The following is a 22532-nucleotide window of genomic DNA, read 5'->3' as shown; positions in this document are numbered from 1 at the left end:
CATTGCGTAAACAAAGTGCTCAGAAACCGGACTGGACTAGGCAAGGGCCCCCCTGGCCTGGGAGAACACAAGATTTGCTGTATAAATGTAGGAGCCCTGCTCCTAAGAAACTAGATCCGCTTTTGACCAAGAAGAATCTCTGCCTGAGGAGGAGGCACCGGGAAAGCTGTAGGAGGAAGACTGTCCCTATCCTGGGGGATTGGCCGGCAGTGGTGACCTTGCTGCCAAAGGGGAGAAGAGAAACTGTTGCTGAAGACTTTGCTTTATTTTTACTTTCAAGACTTGTGCTTTCCAAAACGATCTCCAAGGGCTTGGAACTGAGCTTGCCCCCTGAACTGAGCCCCAGGACCATTGGGCTCTACCTGATCTTCAACCGCTTGCCGCTGGACTGTGGTGTCTTTTCCCTCGCCGGAGCTGTGACCCTCGTGCCCCAGTCCCTCCCTGAGCCGTGACCAGGACTGCTTAGCCGCCTCCGCCTTGGGAAGAGCCTCGCTCGATCGGAGCCGCTCCCCCTACGCTGTGCTGGGCTGCCCCTGTCACCTCGCTCGCTGGAGGCTCGCTGTGCACCTTCACCCTCCCGCCGGAATCGGCGTTGTGAGCATCTCCAAGCCTCGGACGGCCCGGACGTATCTGCGTGCCCGGCTGCCCCGCTTTGTTCACCCGCCACCTGCAACACCCCGCTCTTGTCGTGAGCCTGAAGATCAGACCCCCATCGTGAAGTGTGGGAGCCCCGGACGCCGCCTCGCCCTTCTGTCGAAGAGCCGCTGAAATCCCGCACCCGCCTTCGCGTCAAGAAACAAGGTACTGTACTTACGAACTCGACCGCGAGCTCGCATCGGATCCAGGGTCCGCAACGTTCTGATTTCCCTGTCATCTGCCGTGTGCTTCCCGGTCGCCTCCTCAGCACGAAGTGCGCTGAGGCCCACAGGTACCTTGTGCCCGCCTAAAGAACTTTCCGTAACAAAGAGACTGTACCGTATTTCCAAGAGTTGTGGCCCCATCAGTTCAACGTTACTGGGCCTATTATTTGAATCTGCTGAATCTACATAAAAGCTTATTTTTATATACTTCCTGATTGGTGTCCGTTTGTGGTGCATGCAAGGGGTTTACTGTATGTGTAATTGCATTTGCTTAACCGTGTACGCCTGAGACTTGGCCTAGACTGCTCGCGCCACGCACCTAGAGGGTGAGCAGGGGTTATTCTGGGGAGTCATCCTTCGCCCTGACAAGAAGTAAAGGGTCCCTGCTTGTTGTGGGTACACACCTGCGTCAACCAGAGCCCCCTCATTTCTAACATAGTCCAGTCTGGCATATGTTTGATGTGCGTTGGAATAAAAGGAAAAGTCCCTAGCGTCTGGATGAAGATGGCGCCAAAGGTCTATTAGGCCCAGGTCGTGTAAGTTAGCGTGTCCAGTCGGGGAGAGGGAACCAACCTGGCTAGTGCGTTGTGCAGAGCGGTCTTTGATATTATCAAACACTAAATTGAGGTCCCCTCCAATCAATATTATACGGTCCTGGGTGACCGTTGCCTCCATCAGTGCCTCATCAAGGAAGCGTTCTTGGCCTTCATTGGGTGCGTAAATGGACCCCCCTGTGAGTGTGTCCCCCCACTATGAATTGGTATGTGAGGAGCCTGCCCCGTATTTCGGCCACTTTCTGCGCCACCCGTCCCTGAAAGTTTTTCGAAACCAAGATGGCGCCCCCGCCCGTTTTGCTGGTCCGGAAGAGTAAAATTGGGTTGGAAAGGAGCGGGACCGAAGCCTGTGACAGTCTTTGACAAGAAGGTGAGTTTCTTGAAGAAGACAGATGTCCGCCCCGAACCCTCAAGATAAAACAGGAGTGCCCTTCGTTTAATCGGGTTGTCAAGGCCCCTCACATTGAGAGTGAGGATTCTGAGAGAAGGAGGCGGCATTCAAGTCAGAGGGGGTGCACATCGTAAGGGAGTCCCAGGAGGGTCAGGACTTGTACATAGCCACAAGCAATCATCGCACACCAGCAACCCAAAAGATAGGAGGGGAGAGTGTCCCATGTGGCTCGGAGAGTCCCAGGCAAGGGAGAGGGGAGATAAAACACGAATAAGTACAAACAAAAAGAATAATCCCTGAGCTAAAGGAAGAAGCATTGAAAATAAGAAACCCCTAATTAGCGCAACCAGCGCAGAAAATTGTTCAAACTTCAAACATTGTCCGTCACCCAGGGATGAACAGAGAAAGAGTCCATCGGGCATCCGCATGGCCAAAGTCAACTCTTCACTCCTCCCTCCTCCACCCACCAGTACTTAGAAAAAAAAGGATACGGCTGTGTATCTAGGAGATCTCAATCAGTCAATGCTTCGGCCAATGCCTCCGGGACAGCTTCCAGAGCCGCCTGCTGCTCCTTCTTGATCACTGCAGGGTCAGGTCGTCGGGCCCCCTGCCGCCACCCCTGCCGCCGCCACCGAGGACGCCCATCTCCGGAGCTCTGGCCTGAACGAAATCCATCGTCTGTGTTCTCTGGGAGGGTAATCCCGAGGAGGTTGCTAGCTTCTTGCAAAGAGCGAAGTTGAAATAGTTTACCATCGTGCCGAAACACTAGGCCCCCCCAGGAGTAGGATATGTTGCGTTGTCGGAGTGCTTCTGTGATGGTCCGGAAGGTTCTGTGCTTCTGGAGGGTGATTGCTGCCAGGTCCTGGAACAGGGAGGGCGTCTGGTTACGAAAAGAGATATGCTGCATTGAGCGCGCCTTGCACCGTTTGACCATGTGGAGGTCCTCCCGCAGGGCGGCGAATAGGGACTCCAAGAACCCCCGTGTCACAGGGGCATCAGGCGAGGTCTCAGTCAGTGGTGCTGGGTTTAAATGTTCCGAGTCGCCAGACCCCCCACTGTGCGCTTTAGCAAACAGGTCCTTCAAGGAGTTCTTCTCCCTGGTGGCTGATTTATCCTTCCGGTTCTTAGCCGTGGCCATGGTCGGTTTCCACTCCCTTTCAGCAAAGTCCACCCTGAAATTGATCGGGCCGGGCCCGGGTGCAAGTGTTTTGAGCTTCGTGACAGACCTGTCCCGGGGTAGTTATCAGTGGGGCCCCCAGGGAGGATCCCGGCCAGGCCGTAGCGCATCGATGGAGCAGGGAGGTGGGCCGGCCAGCCCAGGAAGCGCACCAAGCCCAAGCAATGCAGGTAGGGCTGTATCTGACCAGAGCCAGGCCCTGGCCAGCAGCTCTGATCTCGGGTAAGGTCGTACGCCCCAAGGATCCCACCGCCAGGGGAGACCCGTCCTCAGGCGCACCAGCCTAGTGAAGGCAGGCAGCAAGCAGTCTCGCAGCCCAGTCTAGTCCAGAGATCGGCCTGGACAAGGCCAGCGCACGTGAAGAGATCGCCAATGCTGGGCACAGGGCTGGGTGCCGGAATGTCCACTGATCAGCAGGCCCCAAAGCTACTGTGTCACTGTCGGCCAGGCCAGGGATGGCGCCAACGCCACGCAAGATGGCGCCCAGTGTCAGAGCAGACCGCCCCTCTCGAAGACAGCAAAGCCAGGCCTCGGCCAAACCTTGGGCGTGCCCGTCCCTCTCGAGTATGCAGCAGGGGACAGCACGGCAGGGTCCTGGAGCCGATACACCGGCACAGGCCCAGCAAATGGGCGAAAGGGGCAGACCCGGCTCACCTCGTGGGCTTCAGCGGCCCGGCGACGATAGAGCTCCACCACCTCTCCTCGGGGCTGTCCCACCTTCGGCAGAGTTTCTCACCGGGCCCCAGGCAACGGGCTCCGCGGCGCGCCCTGACCATCACCCCTCCGGGCCAGGCAGTCAAAGGTCCAGATGCGCTTCCTCCGCAGCAACGGCACTCGCAAGGCCGTCCGTCTCCGCTGCTCGCATCAGGGTCCGCAGCGTCGTCACGCCCCACCGCGATCCCCTCCGGCGCCGATAGCGACAGACACTGGGGCCTGCGCAGGGACCCGGGAACCACCCGACTGGGAGCCCGATGTCCGGTAGAGCCCTGGGCAGTGTGATGGCCAGTCTGTGAGCTATAGGGGCCAAAAGGCCGGTGCTTCAGATCAAAACACGTCTTAGCTCGCCGCCATGTTGGCCACGCCCCAAACTCTTGTGTTTTAAATGTAATGTATATAAAGCCAATGATCTGATAGCCTTAGAGTAGACACTTGAAGCTGTGTGTTACAATCTGTGTATGTTTTTTAAATACTTTTTACCAGTGTATTAACAGTATGCTTGTATTGTGATGGTCACGTCATTTCTATGTACTTTTAATTCATTATTTATAGACTGTATTTTTTGTGGATCTCTGATGGGATCTATATCAATAAAGTTGAATTTGTGTTTTTGTGACATTGTATACTGTGTGCTAATCTTTTCAGATTGTTAGGCATAGCTGGGCTTATCTTTCAAAAGTCTTTTTATGTAAATGTTTTTATTACATTTTACAACACATCTCAACAAACCAATGTGTATGAAAAAATAGATAAACGCAGGCAGAAAGCAGAGACAAGTCTGCGAAAATCAAGATTACATGTTACAATAGAATAAGGGTACAGTGAGCAGCAATAATAACATCAACACACCCAGCAGACGAAAGTTGTCCCCGAATATGAGGGGTGGAAGATCCTGCAAGTATGAGACTTACACCCAAGAAAAGCAGCTGGGTCAAACTATCCCCCCGGTATACATTCCTTACACACATCTCAGAAATTCCCACTCAAGGAAGGGGTGGGAAAGTAAAGCTGGGGAACAAGAGAGACAAACCCCACTAATGAGTCGCCTGGGGCCGGTCTCAGTGTCCCACCATCTGAGCCTGACACAGAGACTCCAGAGTAGACATCATCTATAAGTACATGGCTCCCATGTTCCACACACAGGCAAGCTAACACTGGCATCCCATGCTGGCAGTATCTCCACCCTTCTAACCCCCCCTAATCTCCTCAGGACGGATCGCCTCCCTCTCACAGCCTACCCTCTTCGTCAACTCCAGCCACCAACGGTATACATCGAGTCCCCGACTGAACTTCCAACTCAAGGTCAACTACCTGCGGGCCAAGATCAAGGCCAGATCCAGAAACCTATCAGTAACCTTCCTGGGCACGGAAAGTTCATGGAGGCCCAGCAAGCACTGTGAGGGACCAAGAGGAAAGTCTCTATCCGTGGCCCCCCGCACCACATGGAGGGCATAAGTCCAATAGGCTGTTAAAAGTAGGCAAGACCTGCCAATGTGGAAAAAATCTGCATCCTCCACAGCGAAACGAGGGCATTCCGTGTTCACGGTCGGGAACTTGGCATTGATACGTTGGGGGGGTTCAAATAGGCCCGATGTAAGTAGAAGAATTGAATAAGATTGAAGTGGGCAATTCTAGACACCCTGAAACTAGTATCCAGTATCTTCCTCCAAGAGGAGTCCAAGAGAGGCGTCCCGAAGTCTGGCTCCCAGCATAACTGGAGAGTCACAACGATCTGTGTCCCCCCCCCCCCCCCCCCCCCTCCAACAAAGCCCTACAAAGCAGCGTGACTGCCTTTGTTCAACCAGAGATAATGAAGAGATGCTGCAGGCGGTCATGTTCCAGTGGTTCTGCAACAATTACACCCCACCACACCTCTATCTTGCGTATCAGAGCACCATGAAGTAGGAAATGGTCCCCTGGGATATCATACTACTCCTGGTGATCCGAAATGGACACAATTCTCCCCTCTACAAAAAAGATCATCCGGAACATCAGTCCCCGCAGCCGTACACTCACCAAGTCCCGGTCAGCCCACCGGACGACTGCAATGCCTAATCGCCAGAAGAGGAAGCTCACAAGAGTACACAGTCGGTGTATGAGTCCGCTGTAAAGAATGTGCCCAAACATAGCACAAATTCCTAATCCGGATATTCGAGGTCTGTACTCTTGGAAGCAGGTGTTTGTTTCAGTAGAAACCCCAGTAGGCAATCCTTGGAAGAAGAACAACACTCGTCAGTCCCCACATCATCCCAGAGAAAGGCCAGCCAGCGTGCCACCCACTGTAGCATCTTTGAAGAGTTATATGATCTGCTAAGGAAATGGTATCTTGTAGAAGATTGCATCACTTGCTATTTCTTCTAGTAGTTCTGATGCAGCTGTATTTTCTCTTATTATTCTTTTTGCCTCCTCTCATCGTTTGGAAGCTCAATTTTGCTTCATCCCTCTATGGTTGGAAGTATGGTTGGAAGTATAAATTAACAGGAGATGTGGTGTTGGCAGCTGCATATACATCATCTGGTTTTGTCCTTTGGGACCATGCAAAGCAATGCATATCTCAAACCCGAGGCAATATATGTTGCAGCTGGTAGGAATGTTTTCTTAATGGTAACGTTAGAGATTAGACATAGTCCACATTTCTGTAAGAAATTGTTTTGAGAAATTTCTTGATAGCTTGCATTCTTTAAAAGTTCTCTTGTAGCTGTTTATCCTGATTCAGTATCAGGATACCTAAAATTAACCATATTCGTGTAGCACAAATGCAGGATTTGTTTTTTGTTGGATTGTAACTGACCCTGTTCATGTTGGGAAGGAAATCTGTGTTTTCAGCCTTAGAGGTTGTTGGCCTGATTCACAAAGGACCTCCGCACTCATGGCGGAGGACCCACAGTCTTGGGGAAGTCTCTGCACTCAGGGCAGATTATACGGAATGAGAATTCTCATTGTAGAGATTCTGCCCTGAGTGTGGATACTCCCCCACGACTGTGGGGCCTCTGCCACGAGTGCGGAGGCCCTTTGTGAATCAGGCTGGGTGTATGAAGGCAGCATTAAGGAATGGAAGTATTGGCCATCTAAATGATTGAGATTACCTTTTCAAAACGTAAGTGGTGGATGGTGCATATTGCGTTCCATTGCTTTTCACTTAATTGTGTCACCAGACAGGGATCCGCGTTACAACAAACAAATGATGGACGGAATGCTGACAATGCAGACATTCTCCCCCAGTCAAGAGATCTGGGTTAAATCCATCGTTCTTTGCCCACTACGCCACCCCAGTTCAGACATGGCCATATGCAAATCAGTCTTGACCCTGTGCCTCATGGGAACAGTCCAGCCCGAACTGCCAAGCCATGTCTTCCCTGGACCGGAATCAAGCATCCTAGGACCGGTTTCTGGCTATCAGCCGTCATCAGCCAGGATAGCTTGACTCCAGTGGCGTAGTGAGCACGGGTCCCACGTCTGGGAATACCCATCCCACTTAGGGCGAAAAGCGTTACAACAAACAAATGATGGACGGAATGCTGACAATGCAGACATTCTCCCCCAGTCAAGAGATCTGGGTTAAATCCATCGTTCTTTTGCCCACTACGCCACCTCAGTTTAGACATGGCCATATGCAAATCAGTCTTGACCCTGTGCCTCATGGGAACAGTCCAGCCCGAACTGCCAAGCCATGTCTTCCCTGGACCGGAATCAAGCATCCTAGGACCGGTTTCTGGCTATCAGCCGTCATCAGCCAGGATAGCTTGACTCCAGTGGCGTAGTGAGCACGGGTCCCACGTCTGGGAATACCCATCCCACTTAGGGCGAAAAGCGTTACAACAAACAAATGATGGACGGAATGCTGACAATGCAGACATTCTCCCTCAGTCAAGAGATCTGGGTTAAATCCATCGTTCTTTTGCCCACTACGCCACCCCAGTTTAGACATGGCCATATGCAAATCAGTCTTGACCCTGTGCCTCATGGGAACAGTCCAGCCCGAAATGCCAAGCCATGTCTTACCTGGACCGGAATCAAGCATCCTAGGACCGGTTTCTGGCTATCAGCCGTCATCAGCCAGGATAGCTTGACTCCAGTGGCGTAGTGAGCACGGGTCCCACGTCTGGGAATACCCATCCCACTTAGGGCGAAAAGCGTTACAACAAACAAATGATGGACGGAATGCTGACAATGCAGGCATTCTCCCCCAGTCAAGAGATCTGGGTTAAATCCATCGTTCTTTTGCCCACTACGCCACCCCAGTTTAGACATGGCCATATGCAAATCAGTCTTGACCCTGTGCCTCATGGGAACAGTCCAGCCCGAACTGCCAAGCCATGTCTTCCCTGGACCGGAATCAAGCATCCTAGGACCGGTTTCTGGCTATCAGCCGTCATCAGCCAGGATAGCTTGACTCCAGTGGCGTAGTGAGCACGGGTCCCACGTCTGGGAATACCCATCCCACTTAGGGCGAAAAGCGTTACAACAAACAAATGATGGACGGAATGCTGACAATGCAGACATTCTCCCTCAGTCAAGAGATCTGGGTTAAATCCATCGTTCTTTTGCCCACTACGCCACCCCAGTTTAGACATGGCCATATGCAAATCAGTCTTGACCCTGTGCCTCATGGGAACAGTCCAGCCCGAAATGCCAAGCCATGTCTTCCCTGGACCGGAATCAAGCATCCTAGGACCGGTTTCTGGCTATCAGCCGTCATCAGCCAGGATAGCTTGACTCCAGTGGCGTAGTGAGCACGGGTCCCACGTCTGGGAATACCCATCCCACTTAGGGCGAAAAGCGTTACAACAAACAAATAATGGACGGAATGCTGACAATGCAGACATTCTCCAACATATCCTTATAAGCATTAGCCGTATTGCAAATAGAACTTTCCAGCCCTGGCCATGTCAAAATAGCAAATTCAGACCTGCTTCAGCCTTCTTGCTCCTCAACAGTGAGATGCCACTTGAGTCCCAATGGCAGAGTGAGTATGGAGCCCATGTCAGAGCATGCATGTATATCTCACTTTTGTGAGGTAACTTTTTGACAGTGCTCTAGGCGATCATGGTTTTACCAGCTCTGTTGGGTTTATTATGATAGTGATTGTTTTTATAAGCAACATTTGACATATTTCCTATATCAAGGATCTGAGAAATCAGTGTAGGTTCCACGCTAAATCCACTATTTAAATCAATGCAAGTAATCCATGAGACTTGAGATGAAGACTTTAACTGGATTGCTTACCATTATTGAGATCCTTAAATTATAGACTATGTAGATTTTTCTGTATACAGCTGTTGCGGTCACTGCCTATTTGTGTTGCATTGATTAATTATGTACTGCACACTATTAATATCAGGAACACCATGTTGTAGGCGGGGGTCAGCAAGGTTGATGCTGTATGTTAAGGTGGTTTTTAAAATCTTTCAGTGAGCTGCATTAACAGATGTACTGTATTTGGCTGTATTTAAGCAATTGTGACTATGTTTTGTAGTCATTTGTTTTAGAATCTTACACGTGGGGGTAGTAAACATGTTTATCTGAAAGAGACACATTAGTGATAGATTCCTTACCTTAGAATATTCCCCAGGCGTCAGTCTGGATCTGGAAAGTTTCTGCTTAGCAGTACCCCTGCGCGGCAGCAGGCGGCGCTGAGCGGCTCCGCGCCCGTCACTGGCGTTGTGTACTCCGGGACGACATCACAGAGACTAATTAGGCGCCACCCATGCGCGCTGATGTCAGTTCATTCTTTTTCCGCGCCAAAAGCGCAGATCCGGATTGAGCACGTACCTCGGTCAATTTTTTGACCACTTTTCAAGACTTTTTGTCGTCTCCTGGTGCACGTAGGGATGCCCGGCTTAAAGTCTTGTGGGTCGTGCCACCATAATATGTCGGTGGCGGACCCCCATGATGTCTGCCTCTACTGCCTAGAGACAGACCACGACTCCCGGGATTGTCGCGACTGCCGTGCCATGGCCCCGAAGGCATAATGGGAGCGGTGCCGGAAGTTGCTGAAAGTCCGGCACTCCACTCACCGCCGCTCTGGGTCTCGGGCCGTTCGCGGGTCCGGAGCAGTTGCTCCTCGGACTCTAAGTCTTCACCTTCAGATTCCGTCCGCTAAGCGACATCATAAGAAGAAGTCGAAGAAGCGTGTTCTCTCTCTGACATCCCCCCATCGCTCCCCGGAGGTGGACGTGGGGGACAGGGGCTCTGCCCCTGCGGCTCCTCTGGAGCCTGGGAGTCCCACTGCCTACCCGCTATACCCGGGTCCATCGGCGACTCCCACACAGTGGCAAGAGTTTCTTGCTGCCTTGGACCGCCTGTTTAGGCATGTTTAGGCCTCGGGCTCCCGCCGGTGCACCTGCGGGCCCCGCGGACCCGTGTCCAGATCCTTTTGACCCTGCGGCACAGCCTCCGGTGCCAGCCCCGGAGCCACTGAATCCAGCACCTGCGGCTCCGGCACCACAAGGTGCAACGCCGCTAGCTCCGACCCCGGCACTGCCCTTGGCTCCGGCCCCGACGCCGCCTAGGTGCCGTTTATCCCGCCCCTGCCTCGGTTCTCGGACCATTTCGTTCCGACCTGGGATCCTCATTGGGATGGGGCTCCGGTTCGGCCCCGGCCGGCGCCGTTCCTGGTGCCGCTCCCGGAGCTGCTCCCTGAGCCGCTGGCCCCCTCTCCAGCTCCGGTCCTGCCGCCGCAACCGGCTCCTTCTACCCGGAGCCAGATGAGGACTGGGACGGCTCCGAGGACCCCCAGGCAGTGTGACTCCAAGCAGGATTGGGTGGATGACCATCAAGACGCAGGTGAACTTGATGTGTCTTCTGACCCGGGTATTGCCTCGCCTCCGCCTACTATGGAGGAGGGCGTTTCCTATACTATGGTGCTGCGTCGAGCCGCGGAGACTCCACCTCGACCTCCCTACGGTGGCCCTTAAGACCAACCTCCTTAACGGAGGTGCTCCAGACGGCGTCTGCGTCGTCGGAGCCGCTGCTGCCTTTCAATGAGGCCCTTGCCAAAGTCCTCTTGGGTACTTGCTTGCGGCCGACCTCGGGGTGGCCAGTGGATAAGAACGTCGCTAGGCGTCATCGCCCGGCGCCTGGTGATGCCTTCTTCTTGACAACTCACCCCACGCCTGAGAGCCTGGTCATTCAGGCCTCGACGTCGCAGAGTGCCTTTCCCTCGGCTCCGCCGGATAAGGACTCCAAGAGGCTGGACCAATATGGCAAGAGGTTGTTCTCAGCCCGTTTGGGGTTGAGGTCGGTTAATACCGCCTGCTTATTGGGCCATTACTCCCACGCAGTGTGGGATTCGGTGGCGGAGGTTCTGCCTCAGTGCTCTGAGGAGGTCCAGGCTGTCCTTTCCCAAGCAATTGCGGAGGGCAAGGATGTGGCGAAGTTTGCCATCAGGTGTGGTTTGGACACTGCTGATTCGTTGGGCAGGGCGATTTCCACGACGATGGCGTTGCGGCGCCACGCCTGGTTGCGTTCCACTGGCTTCTCGCCCGATGTCCAGAGCTCGCTTATGGACATGCCCTTTGATGGCTCCTGCCTCTTTGGTGATAAGGCTGACAATGCCCTGGAGCGCTTTAAAGTCTCTTGTGCCACGGCCAAGTCTTTGTGTCTTTCCTCAAACTCCTGCCACTACGGGGTTTTGGTCCTTTCGTGACCAGGGCAGGGGTACCCAGGCGTGCTCTTCCAGCAAGCCTGTGCAGAACCAGCCTCAGCGAGGCCACGGACGTGGGTTCCGCAGGGGCGGGTCTGGTAACCAGCGTGCGGGGCTGTCCACTTCCACCCTGGCCGCTTCCGCCTCGAAACCTTCCGCATCCAAGCTTCAGGGGGCACCCCACGCCAGTGGGTAGCAGGGTTCACCTTCACCACTGGTGCGAGATTACGCCGGACAAGTGGGTGATGCAGATAATCTACCAAGGTTACTCGCTCCCCTTTCCGTCCTCCCCGTCAGCCATGCCACCTCGGTACCACCGCATGTAGGGGAATCATTTGGCTCTTCTCCGTCAGGAAGTCACAGTCCTCTTGGCCAAGGGGGCCATAGAGTACGTTCCCGGTCAGGAAGCAGGGAGTGGATGTTATTCCCACTACTTCCTGGTCCCGAAGAAGGACAAGGGGGGCCTGCGCCCCATCTTGGACCTTCGGGACGTCAGTCGCTTCCTCCGGAAGGAGAAGTTCAAGATGCTGACTCTAGCTCAGGTCCTGTCTGCCCTGGACCCTGGAGACTGGATGGTAGCGTTGGACTTGCAGGACGCCTATTTTCACATTCCCGTCCTGCCGGCCTAACGGCATTACCTGCGGTTCACGGTAGGCCAGGAGCATTTTCAGTTTGTCGTGCTCTCCTTCGGCCTTACCAGCGCCCCTCGGGTGTTCACGAAGTGATGGCGGTGGTCGCAGCTCATCTGCGCAGGTCGGGTGTGTCAGTCTTCCCCTACCTGTTGAAGGCAGGTTCGCCCCAGGCAGTGGTCTCCCAACTCCAGACTACGGCCGACCTCCTGCATCTGCTTGGGTTCTCCATCAATGTGCCAAAGTCGCACCTGAGTCCCTCTCAGAAACTCCCCTTCATCGGAGCGGTTCTGGATTCGACGCTGTTTCGGGTTTATCCTCCCGAAAAGTGAGTCCGGGATATTAAGGTTATGGTTCCGCTCTTTCAGCCTCTATCCTGGGTTTCGGTCAGGATGTCCGCCATGTGGTATTGCAACAAACAGGGCGGGGTGGGGTCGTGGACCCTTTGTAAGGAGGCTCTGCGCCTCTGGACATGGCTGGAACATCAAGGCATTACCTTGGTGGTTCAACACCTGACAGGTTCTCTGAACGCCAGGGCGGACAAACTCAGCCACTGGTGCATTGTGGATCACGAGTGGCGTCTGAACCCGGTTGTTAACCGTTTTCTTAAGAACATTACGCATACGTTCCCACCTGTGCCCTTCATAATGCCTCAGTGGGACTTGAATCTTGTCTTGACTATTCTGATGTGCGCTCCTTTTGAGCCCCTTCATAACTGTCCCTTACGTCTTCTTACTCTCAACACGGCTTTCCTGGTAACTATCACCTCTGCCAGGAGAGTGAGTGAGCTCCAGGCTCTTTCTTCCAAACCTCCTTTCCTTTCTGTTCATCCGGACAAGCTGGTTCTGAGGACACGTCCTTCTTTCCTGACGAAGGTTGTCATGCCCTTCCACATCGGGCAGACCATCACTTTGCCCACCTTTTTTCCGCCTCCGCATCCCTCACGGGAGGAGGAGCAGCTCCACCGTCTGGACCCTAAACGCGCGCTTACATTCTATTTGCAGCGTACACAGCGGTTCCGGGTGGATGATCAGCTCTTTATTGGCTACGTGGGCGCCAAGAGAGGTCGGGCAGTGCACAAACGGACCATCTCCAGGTGGGTCGTTCTGTGCATCAAAGCATGTTACTCCTTGGCCAAGAAGGAGCCTCCTATGGGTCTGCGCACCCATTCGACCAGGGTGACTGCAGCCACTACTGCCTTGGGACGCGGTGTCTCCTTGCAGGATATTTGTCAGGTATCTACGTGGGCCTCGCTGCACACGTTTACCAAGCACCACTGCCTTGACAGTCCGGTCCGGAGAGACGGCTGCTTTGGCCGTTCTGTGCTCCGTGACTTTCTGGTGTAATCTTGTTCGCAACCCTCCACCGGGGTTGGTATTGCTGGGTTATCTATTCTAATGTAAGGAATCTATCACTAACGTGTCTCTTTCAGATGCACAAGTTACTACTTGTGTAACGATATATCTGTAAGAGACATTAGTTAGTGATAGATTCCTTACCGCCCCACCCATCCTCCCCATTCTGCGAACTCATTACTAGGGTTAAGGTCATCCCCTTTTAGGGCCCTAGTTTTATGCACCAAAGGTCAGTTTCTTGCATGACTCTGCGTTTCGGCGTGGAAATTTGTGTACAGAACTGACGTCAGCGCGCATGGGTGGTGCCTAAGTAGTCTCCGTGACGTCGTCCTGACGTGCACGATGCCAGTGAGGGGCGCGGAGCTGCATGGCGCTGCCTGCTGGCGTGCAGGGGTACTGCTAAACAGAAACTTTCCGGATCCAGACTGACGCCTGGGGAATATTCTAAGGTAAGGAATCTATCACTAACTAATGTCTCTTACAGATATATCGTTACACAAGAGGTAACTTGTGCATTAATGATGGATTTTATATTTTTTTGCATATGATGTTATGTATTCGTATGTATCTTTTATGGTTTTACTTCTGCCGAGTAAAGAATATTTGATTTGAGTGGAGTGAAGGCACAGATTTGTAAACTAAGAATATTATAATGTAGCTTCTGTGGAAATTGAGAACATTTAAGGCACCCCTCAATAAGACTTGAGATGTGAAATTAGAATTTAGATTACAACTTCAATGTAAGTATACACAATACAGAAATAAATACCATAGGAAACAGAGCTGGTTTTACATACAATGTTTGTAGGTTTTGTAGCATGATCATCTTTACAAAATAAAATAAAAATATGTTCGAAGCATATGAGCTGCAGATCACACACTATGCATAGATCGCTATCTGGTGTTGGGCCCGGATGTTTGCACTTGTTTTTGTCTTGGAAAAGTCTTTGGAAGTCACGAGATAGGTTTCTCCTCCTTTGGACGCCATTGGGCTCGGATGTGTTTCTCGCGCTCCAGTTCGGTACCGTGAACATTACAACTTTCGACACGCAATCCTTCACCTTTCTCCGGTATTGTTTTCGATAGCGATTCCTAATCGACGCGCATCTTCAACTTCGAAGTCGTCGGTTCCGGTCGTCGACGAAGGGCTTCGGGCCTACCTAGGCCACAGCACATGGCTCATGGAAAGAACTCCATTTAAAAAGTGTCCTTAGTGTGGATCGAAGTTTCCACACACAGATCTACATGAGGTGTTTAACCTGTCTTTCACCGGAGCACGAGGCCAGAGACGGTCCAGCTTGTGCCTCCTTCCGCTCCAAAAAGACTATTCGGGACTGTCAAGCTCGACGAACCATGGCTCGCACGTCGACATCCATTCCAGATTACATTTTCCACGAGGGCGTCGATGTACCAGAAAAGGAGCGGGCCAAACAACACCTCGGCAACGACTCCAAAGATGGCTCCGACGTCAAAGACATCACTCCTGGGCAGCGGGTCGTAAGTACTGACGTCGACCCTGACCCCCTCCTTAAAACCCACAAAAAGGCTTCGGTGACACCTTCTCCTTCGGGCTTAGGTGGTCACCGGGACACTACTTCTCACGCCCGCCTCCGGGCCCGGCAAAGAAGTCTACAACTAACCTTCAGGCCACTCGGGATCAAGTCAGCCTGCCGTTGGAGCCGACACCAAGACCCCGGCACAGAAAAAGAAACCCTCTTCCTCCACTGTGCCCACTACCACATCGACACCGAAACATACTGGTACCCAGCCAGTGCCGACTACCACATCGACACCGAAACATACTGGTACCCAGCCATCGGCTCCGAAAAAGCGATCGGAACCAAGTTCGACACCACCGGCACAGAAAAAAACCTTCTGAACCGAAACAACAACCGGTCCTGCAGGCCCCCTCAGAGACTAAAAATCCTCACGTTCTCAAGCCTAAAGAGAAAAGATCCGCTTCCGAATCGGTGCCGCGTAAGCCTTCGGCACCGAAAAAATCGGCACCTAAAGGTCAACCTGAAACAGAACAACTTTTTCAACCAGATCCACTGCAAAAAACACTTACTAAGTACCCTAAATCAGGGCAACTCACGATAAGCCCTAAAAAGAGACCAATGGACATGCATCTATCGGCTCCATCTCCACCAAAGAAGAGAGACATTGTTACATCTCCTCTCAGAGTCCCTTCACCACCTCCTCCTTTGCCTCCGCCTCCACATCATTCCCCTTCTCCATCTCCATCTCCACCCTCATCTCCTCCACCAGCAGATGATGATACCACCTCAGATGATGGGGGGGGGTGGGTGCAGACGATGACTCAGATCCTAGTCCCCCTTCAACCCCAGACCCATGGGACGATTGTAATGCACCAGACGTCCCCAATATACCACAAGAGGACATCTATCCCTCTAGACCTTCCCCTTCAGAGGACACCATAGGTTTCAACCAACTCATTCATAGGGCTTCACAATACCACGGGGTGGATTTACACACCGACCCTGTGGAGGAAGATTTCTTAATGGACACATTTGATACAGCCCAAAAGTCCACTTCTGTTCTTCCTATGTTAAAAGGAGTCATTAGACACGCCCCAGAGGTGGTCAAAGACACTGTTAGGGCTAGGGTTACTAACCCCAGGATTGAGAAAAAGTTTACATTTGCCCCAGCAGACCCTATATACATCAGGGGACAAATACCATTGGATTCCCTAGTGGTCTCCACTGCCAGAAAAAGGGCCAATTCACAAACATCGGGGGACGCGCCACCACCTGACAAAGAATTAAAGCTCTTAGAAAATCTGGGATAGCAAGTTGGATTGCCAAATGCATACAGATTTGCTATCACAAAGCAAAACGTACATTATCAGTTCCCCCTAAAGCCCACTCTACCCGAAAGATAGGGGCTTCAATGACATTTTTAGGAAACATTCCCTTAGATGACATCTGCAAAGCAGCTACATGGTCTACACCGCACACATTCACAAAGCACTATTGTGTAGATGTGCAAACAAAACAGCAAGCTACTGTAGGCCAGGCTGTACTGAAAACATTATTTCAAACTACTGCAGCAGATACTGGTTGCCGCCGCTAGAGATGGGTACTGCTATACAATCTATGCATAGTGTGTGATCTGCAGCTCATATGCCTCGAACGGAAAATGCTACTTACCATTATACATCTGTTCTTGACATGTAGAGCTGCAAATCCATACATGCCCACCTGTCTCCCCAGCTACCTTTATCTGTTCCAGTACTATCTTATTTAGATAAAGCATACATGGGCATCTTAACTGTTTCTCACAAAACTCCATCATTTCCTTGCTGGTAAGTAGCATTTTCCTTTGTTTTGTTATCGGCATCACAGTGTGAAAATGAGAAAATGTTCATAACCTTGAAGTCCAATTTATATATTTCATAGTTGACTTGTTTTTTTGTTGTTGTTGAAGGAATGTTTGGGGATTCAGAATGCCACCAAAACGGTCTCTTCCATTTGCCATGGAGTTCATTTTCTTCTACAGCCAAGAGTACTGTATGAAATCTCCACATTTGGACTGCAGGATTCCAGCAATGAGGTAAAGCTTTTGTATACTAAGGCTGCACATTACTGCAATTTTAGATTTTCTTTTGTTAAACATATGGGATTGTCTTAGGCATCATGTTATAAATGTAAGCTTTCACGTTATAAATGTAAGCTTTCACGTTCTTTCCAATCATTGACTTTTTTAATTCACTTGTGGTCAGTGTTCATATAACAACTACCCTCAGCTGAGCCCAGTCGGCAAGCCTGCCAGTGAAACCTATACCCAATCCAAGAAAGGTGTTCACTATTTTGCAATGGATGACAACATGTAATCTGTAGCGCTCTCACGTCCACCACCCTCCTCCCCTCTTAGTACATCCCGGTTAAAGAATGGAACCCAACTGATCAAGTCCAAATCCATAGCTGGGTTGATCGAGGACAGATGTCACTGTCACCAAATTCATATGTAATTTGGGTCAGTGATCTACTATATCAGTATGTGCTGTCAACTGGATTCTGTGCAACAGAGAACAGCGGATCCTGTGGTCGACGTATACATTATTTGATCATTTAAAAAGCTCAATGGCATATGTTTGTGGGAACGGACTGTCAGAGAGAGAATCAAAACCATACACATCATGGGTTTCAAAAAGTTTTTTACTTAATTTTTTAACTTTGTGTCATAGAGTCGAACAGACAGTGTGTTCAGTGTCCCAAGTGAGCTAGAACCTAAAAAAAAGTGACAGTTTTGTGACATATAAAAGTTTTCAGTTTGTACAAAACGACCACTGATAGAGACTTCTAGCTGCAGATTTCTTACCTTTGAATTTCCCAGGCGTCCAGCTGGATCCGGAAACTTTTGCTGAGCAATGCCCCTTGCGCACAACGTCGGGTGCCTCCATTCGGCGCCGCGTGTCATCGAGGACGTCGGTAGCGTCGGTTATGACGTCGTGGTGCCTACATAGGTGCCACCCGGCATGCGGACAGCAGTTCTTTTCTTTCCGCGCCAGTTAAGCACCGATACGGGAAAAGCTACCCCTCTGCTGCTTTTTGGAAGGCTTTTTCTCGACTTTTGTCTATATTTTTTATGACTTCGTGTGCAAGAGATGTTGGGTAGGAAGACAGGTTTTAAACCGTGCGGGACTTGTTCCCGCACGATGTTGGTTCCCGATCCCCACTGCATATGTCTGTAGTGTCTTAAACGCGACCACGATTCGAAGTCGTGTTCAGACTGCCAGGCGATGGCTCCGAAGACCTCGAGGGAGCGGGCGTTTAAGTTGTTGTTCGTGGCGCGGCAGTTGACACCGTCTAGCAAGACTCCGAGGTGGTCACGATCCCGTTTGAGGAAGAGGAGGTCGCTGGATTGCTCATGGAGCCCTAAGTCCTCTTACTCCCATACGAGGTCATCTGGACACTCGGGGAAGAGGGACAAGAAGAACAAGTCCAAGCGGACTTCGACTTCACCTCAACTGGCGTCCGTCGTCGAAAGAGGTAAGGAGCACCAACGCTCTAGGCACGGTTCTCCGGAGCCAGAGTCAACTTCGTGCCTCCCTCCATTTCCGTGAGCCTGAGCAACTTCCACTCAAATTAAGGATTTTTACGAGGCCATGCACCGCGTATTTGAGCGTAACTATCCCGTTGGTGTGCCCTCGGGTTCAACGCCGTCTACTTCTGCCACAGTGCCGGTGGGGCCTCAGGGATCCGATCTCTGATCCGGTTCAACGCCGGTCGTGCTAATGCGATCTTCCCTGGTTTCGAACCCAAAGTCGGTGCCAGTGGCTCAAGCCCCCTCCTCATCCCCGGCGACACAGAGCCAGAACGGCATCTGCAGAACCCAGGGGTTCTATGTTGTCGCCTGAGCACTTTGTGGACGTGCTAGGCTCAGGAGAGGAATGGGAGGAGTCTGGAGACCCTCTAGAGAACCATGATGTCTCTGAGGAGACAATGGACTGGTATGGGGAACTTGGGGAAGCCAGTCTGGATACTTCCCCAGACTCTGGCATGCTCTCTCCACCTACAGTGGCTACGGAGGACGGGGTGTCCCATGCTATGGTGGTTAAGAGGGCAGCTGAGGTCCTTGGACTGGAGCTGCCCTCAGTGCAGGTCCGGACTAATCTCCTGACTGAAGTGCTTCAACCTGGGGCTTCCACCTCTGAACCCCTTTTGCCCTTTAATGAGGAACTTACGGACGTCCTACTAGGAACTTGGTGAACAGGACGATTGCACGCCGCCACCGCCCAGCACCGGGTGACCCAAAGTTCCTCAGCCAACACCCCCCCCAAAAAGTTTGGTGGTGCAGGCCTCTACTTCCCAGGGCGCATTCCCTTCAGCCCCTCCGGATTGGGGATCCACGAGACTGGACTCATTTGGGAAGAAGATGTTTTCTTCCTTCAGTCTGGCATTGCGGTCGGTGAATACCGCATGCTTATTGGGCCGTTTCTCCCACTCTATTTGGGAGACGATTGCGCAAGTGCTGCCACAAGTCCCGGAAGAGGCCTGGGCTGTGCTGTCCCAAGCTGTCAAAGACGGGAGAGATGCGTCAAAAATCACCATACGGTGTGGTTTGGATACGACCGATTCGCTGGGCAGATCTATTTTAATGACAGTGGCCTTGAGGTGCCATGCCTCGCTTCGCTCAACTGGCTTCTTGGGGGATGTCCAGGCCAATTTGATGGACATGCCCTTTGATGGAACCTGCCTTTTTGGGGAAGAGTCAGACTCGGCCCTGGTCAGGTTCAAGGACTCTCGAGCTACGGCCAGATCCTTGGGCCCCTCCTCCACTCCTTGTGGCCAGTCTTCCTTTCACCCCTTTTGTGGCAATGGAAGGGGTTTCCAGCCGCGTCAGCCCTATGCTAGCCACTGTCCCGCACAGACTGCCCAAGTTGTGCGCGGGCGTGGATGCGGTACATTCCGTCCTCGGAACAGAGGCCAGAAGTCGTCTACCACACTGCCCCCGGCAGCCGCATCCTCCAAGCACTCCTAGGCTGATTCTGCAGGACCACACTACTCCAGTGGGTGGGAGAATTCATCACTATCTCCCCCACTGGAGATCTATAACAACAGACAAGTGGGTCTTGTAGATCGTCCAGGAGGGCTATTCTCTTCCTTTCCTTTCCTTTCTTTTCCTCCTACTATTCTGCCGAGTCAGGAACGGCTGACGGAGGATCACTTAAAGCTATTCCAAGAGGAAGATACAGCTCTTTTGGCAAAAGGAGCTATAGAAAGGGTTCCAGTTTCAAAAGTAGGCTGTGGCTGTTATTCCCGCTACTTTCCGATGAAGAACAAGGGGCTTCGGCCCATTTTGGATCTTCGGACCGTCAATCTCTTCCTCAAAAAGGAGAAATTAAAAATGCTCACTTTGGCTCAGGTCTTGTCTGCCTTAGATCAAGGAGACTGGATGGTAGTGTTGAATCTGCAGGATGCGTATTTTCACATTCCCATCCTGCCGGGCCACAGGCGTTACCTGCTGTTCAAGGTAGGCCACGAGCACTTTCAGTTTACCGTGTTTCCCTTCGGCCTTACCAGTGCCCCTCAGGTGTTCACCAAGGTGATGGCGGTTGCAGCTCATCTGCGCAGGTTGGGGATTTCAGTCTTCCCTACTTCGATGACTGGTTGTTGAAGGCGTCCTCGCCCCAGGCAGTCGTCTCCCACCTTCAGACTACGGCGGAACTCCTGCATTCGAGGGGGTTCTCTATAAACGTGCCAAAGTCACACCTGACTCCTTCTCAGATGTTCCCTTTCATCGGAGCTGTTCTGGACACAGTGCATTTGCGGGCTTATCCTCGCGAGCCAGCGAATGCAGGATATTCAGGTTATGATTCTGATATTTCAGCCTCTATCCTGGATTTCGGTGAGGTTGACTCTGAGGCTGTTGGGCCTCATGGCCGCCTGCATCCTGTTGGTAAGACACGCGAGATGGCGTATGCGGGCTCTGTAGTGGGACTTGAAGTTCCAATGGGCACAGCATCAGGGAAATCTCACCGACGTGGTTCAGATTTCGGAAGGAACTGCGAAGGATCTGCAGTGGTGGTTAAAGGACCGAGATTGGGTCAAAGGCAGACCTCTCTCCCTTCCCCAACCAGATTTCACAATCGTGACGGATGCGTCACTTCTGGGATGGGGCGGCCACTTGGGAGAGATAGAGATCAGGGGTCACTGGTCTCCGGCAGAGACGGGGTTCCACATAAACTAGTTGGAGCTCCGAGCGATTCGCATGGCATTGAAAGCATTTCTTCCCTCTGTCAAGGGGAAGTTGGTGCAGGTGTTCACGGTCAACACCACCGCCATGTTGTACTGAAACAAGCAAGGTGGGATGGGGTCATGGACCCTTTGTCGAGAGGCCCTGCGTCTCTGGGCATGGCTGGAACAGCTGGGCATAACCCTGGTGGTTCAACATCTGGCAGGTTCTCTGAATGCCAGGGCAGACTATCTCAGCCTAGCGGATCACGAATCGCGTCTCCAGTCGGACGTGGCGCAAGTTCTCTTTCAGCAGTGGGAAGAACCTTAGTTAGATTTGTTCGCCTCTGAAGAGAATGCACAATGTCAGCAGTACTGTGCGCTGGAGTTTCCAAGGCGGCTATCGCTTGACTACGTGTTTCGTTGCAAGTGGAGCTCAGGCCTGTCAGGAGCGACCGGGCCCAAGTCATCCTTGTGGCGCCGGACTGGGCAAGGAGAGTCTGGTATCCAGAGCTTCTGAGCATGAGTGTCGATCCTCCGATCAGGCTGCTCCTTCGGGAGGATCTTCTGTCGCAGCAGCAGGGGAGGGTTCTCCACCCAAACCTGTCAACTCTGCGCCTCCATGCGTGGAGATTGAGCGGCCACAGTTGATGGATTTTGACCTTCCTCCCGAAGTCTGTACTGTTATTCTGGCAGCCAGGCAGCCCTCCACTAAGTCGGTATACCCCTGCCGTTGCAGATATTTGTATTCTACTGTACAGAAAGGTCTATTGGCCCTCCTTTCTGCTCCTCTTTCTACTGTCCTTTTGCTTATTCTGACCCTTGCCCAGCAGGGCTCTGCTTCGGGAACTCTCAAGGGTTACCCTTCTGCTCTGTCTGCTTTTTTGCCGCTGCCAGACCAGCCTTCTTTCTTTAAATCTCCTATTGTGAATAGATTTCTTAAAGGGGTGGTTCACTTGTTTCCACCCACGCCCTATATTATGCCACAATGGGACCTTAATTTGGTCCTCACTTACCTCATGTGCGCTCCTTTCGAGCCTTTCCACAATTGTCCCCTCCGGCTGTTGACCATCAAAACAGCCTTCTTAGTGGCAATTACATCGGTCAGGGGGGTGAGTGAGTTGCAGGCCTTATCCAGCTCGCCTCCTTATCTCATGTCCTTTCCGGACAAGGTGGTGCTTCACACCAGAGCATCATTTTTGCCAAAGGTTGTGACCCCATTCCATCTGCGTCAGTCCATTACTTTGCCCACCTTCTTTGCTCCCCCACATCCCTCTAAGGAGGAGGAGCATCTCCACTGACTGGACCCAAAAAGAGCATTGTCGTTCTACCTTGATTGCACAAGCGAGTTCCGGGTGGATGACCAACTCTTTGTGGGGTATGTGGGAGCAAAGAAGGGAAAGGCAGTGCTCGCTGGGTTGTTCTCTGCATTAAATCCATTATGCCTTGGCGAAGAAGCAGCCCCCTGAGGGATTTAGGGCCCATTCTACCAGGGGAAACTCTGCGA

At 52.1% G+C, this 22532-nt stretch overlaps 1 protein-coding gene across 4 annotated transcripts in view; it reads left to right on the top strand.

Annotated features, from left to right (window-relative positions):
• The window catches only part of RTTN (rotatin), a 1165399-nt gene that overhangs the window by 299694 nt on the left and 843173 nt on the right, over positions 1–22532 (top strand). For all 4 annotated transcript variants that reach the window (XR_014961587.1, XM_085605903.1, XM_085605904.1 and 1 more), the window contains exon 16: positions 16776–16901. Coding sequence is in view for 3 of the 4 variants with exons in the window: in XM_085605903.1 (XP_085462029.1) it covers positions 16776–16901 (126 nt within the window). In the remaining variant the exon portion in view is untranslated. The remainder of the gene's footprint in view (positions 1–16775; positions 16902–22532) is intronic.

This window comes from Triturus cristatus, chromosome 5_1, assembly GCF_964204655.1.
Source record: "Triturus cristatus chromosome 5_1, aTriCri1.1, whole genome shotgun sequence".
In the NCBI taxonomy this organism is placed as follows: Eukaryota; Metazoa; Chordata; class Amphibia; order Caudata; family Salamandridae; genus Triturus; species Triturus cristatus.
This window is presented reverse-complemented; position numbering and strand designations above follow the sequence as displayed.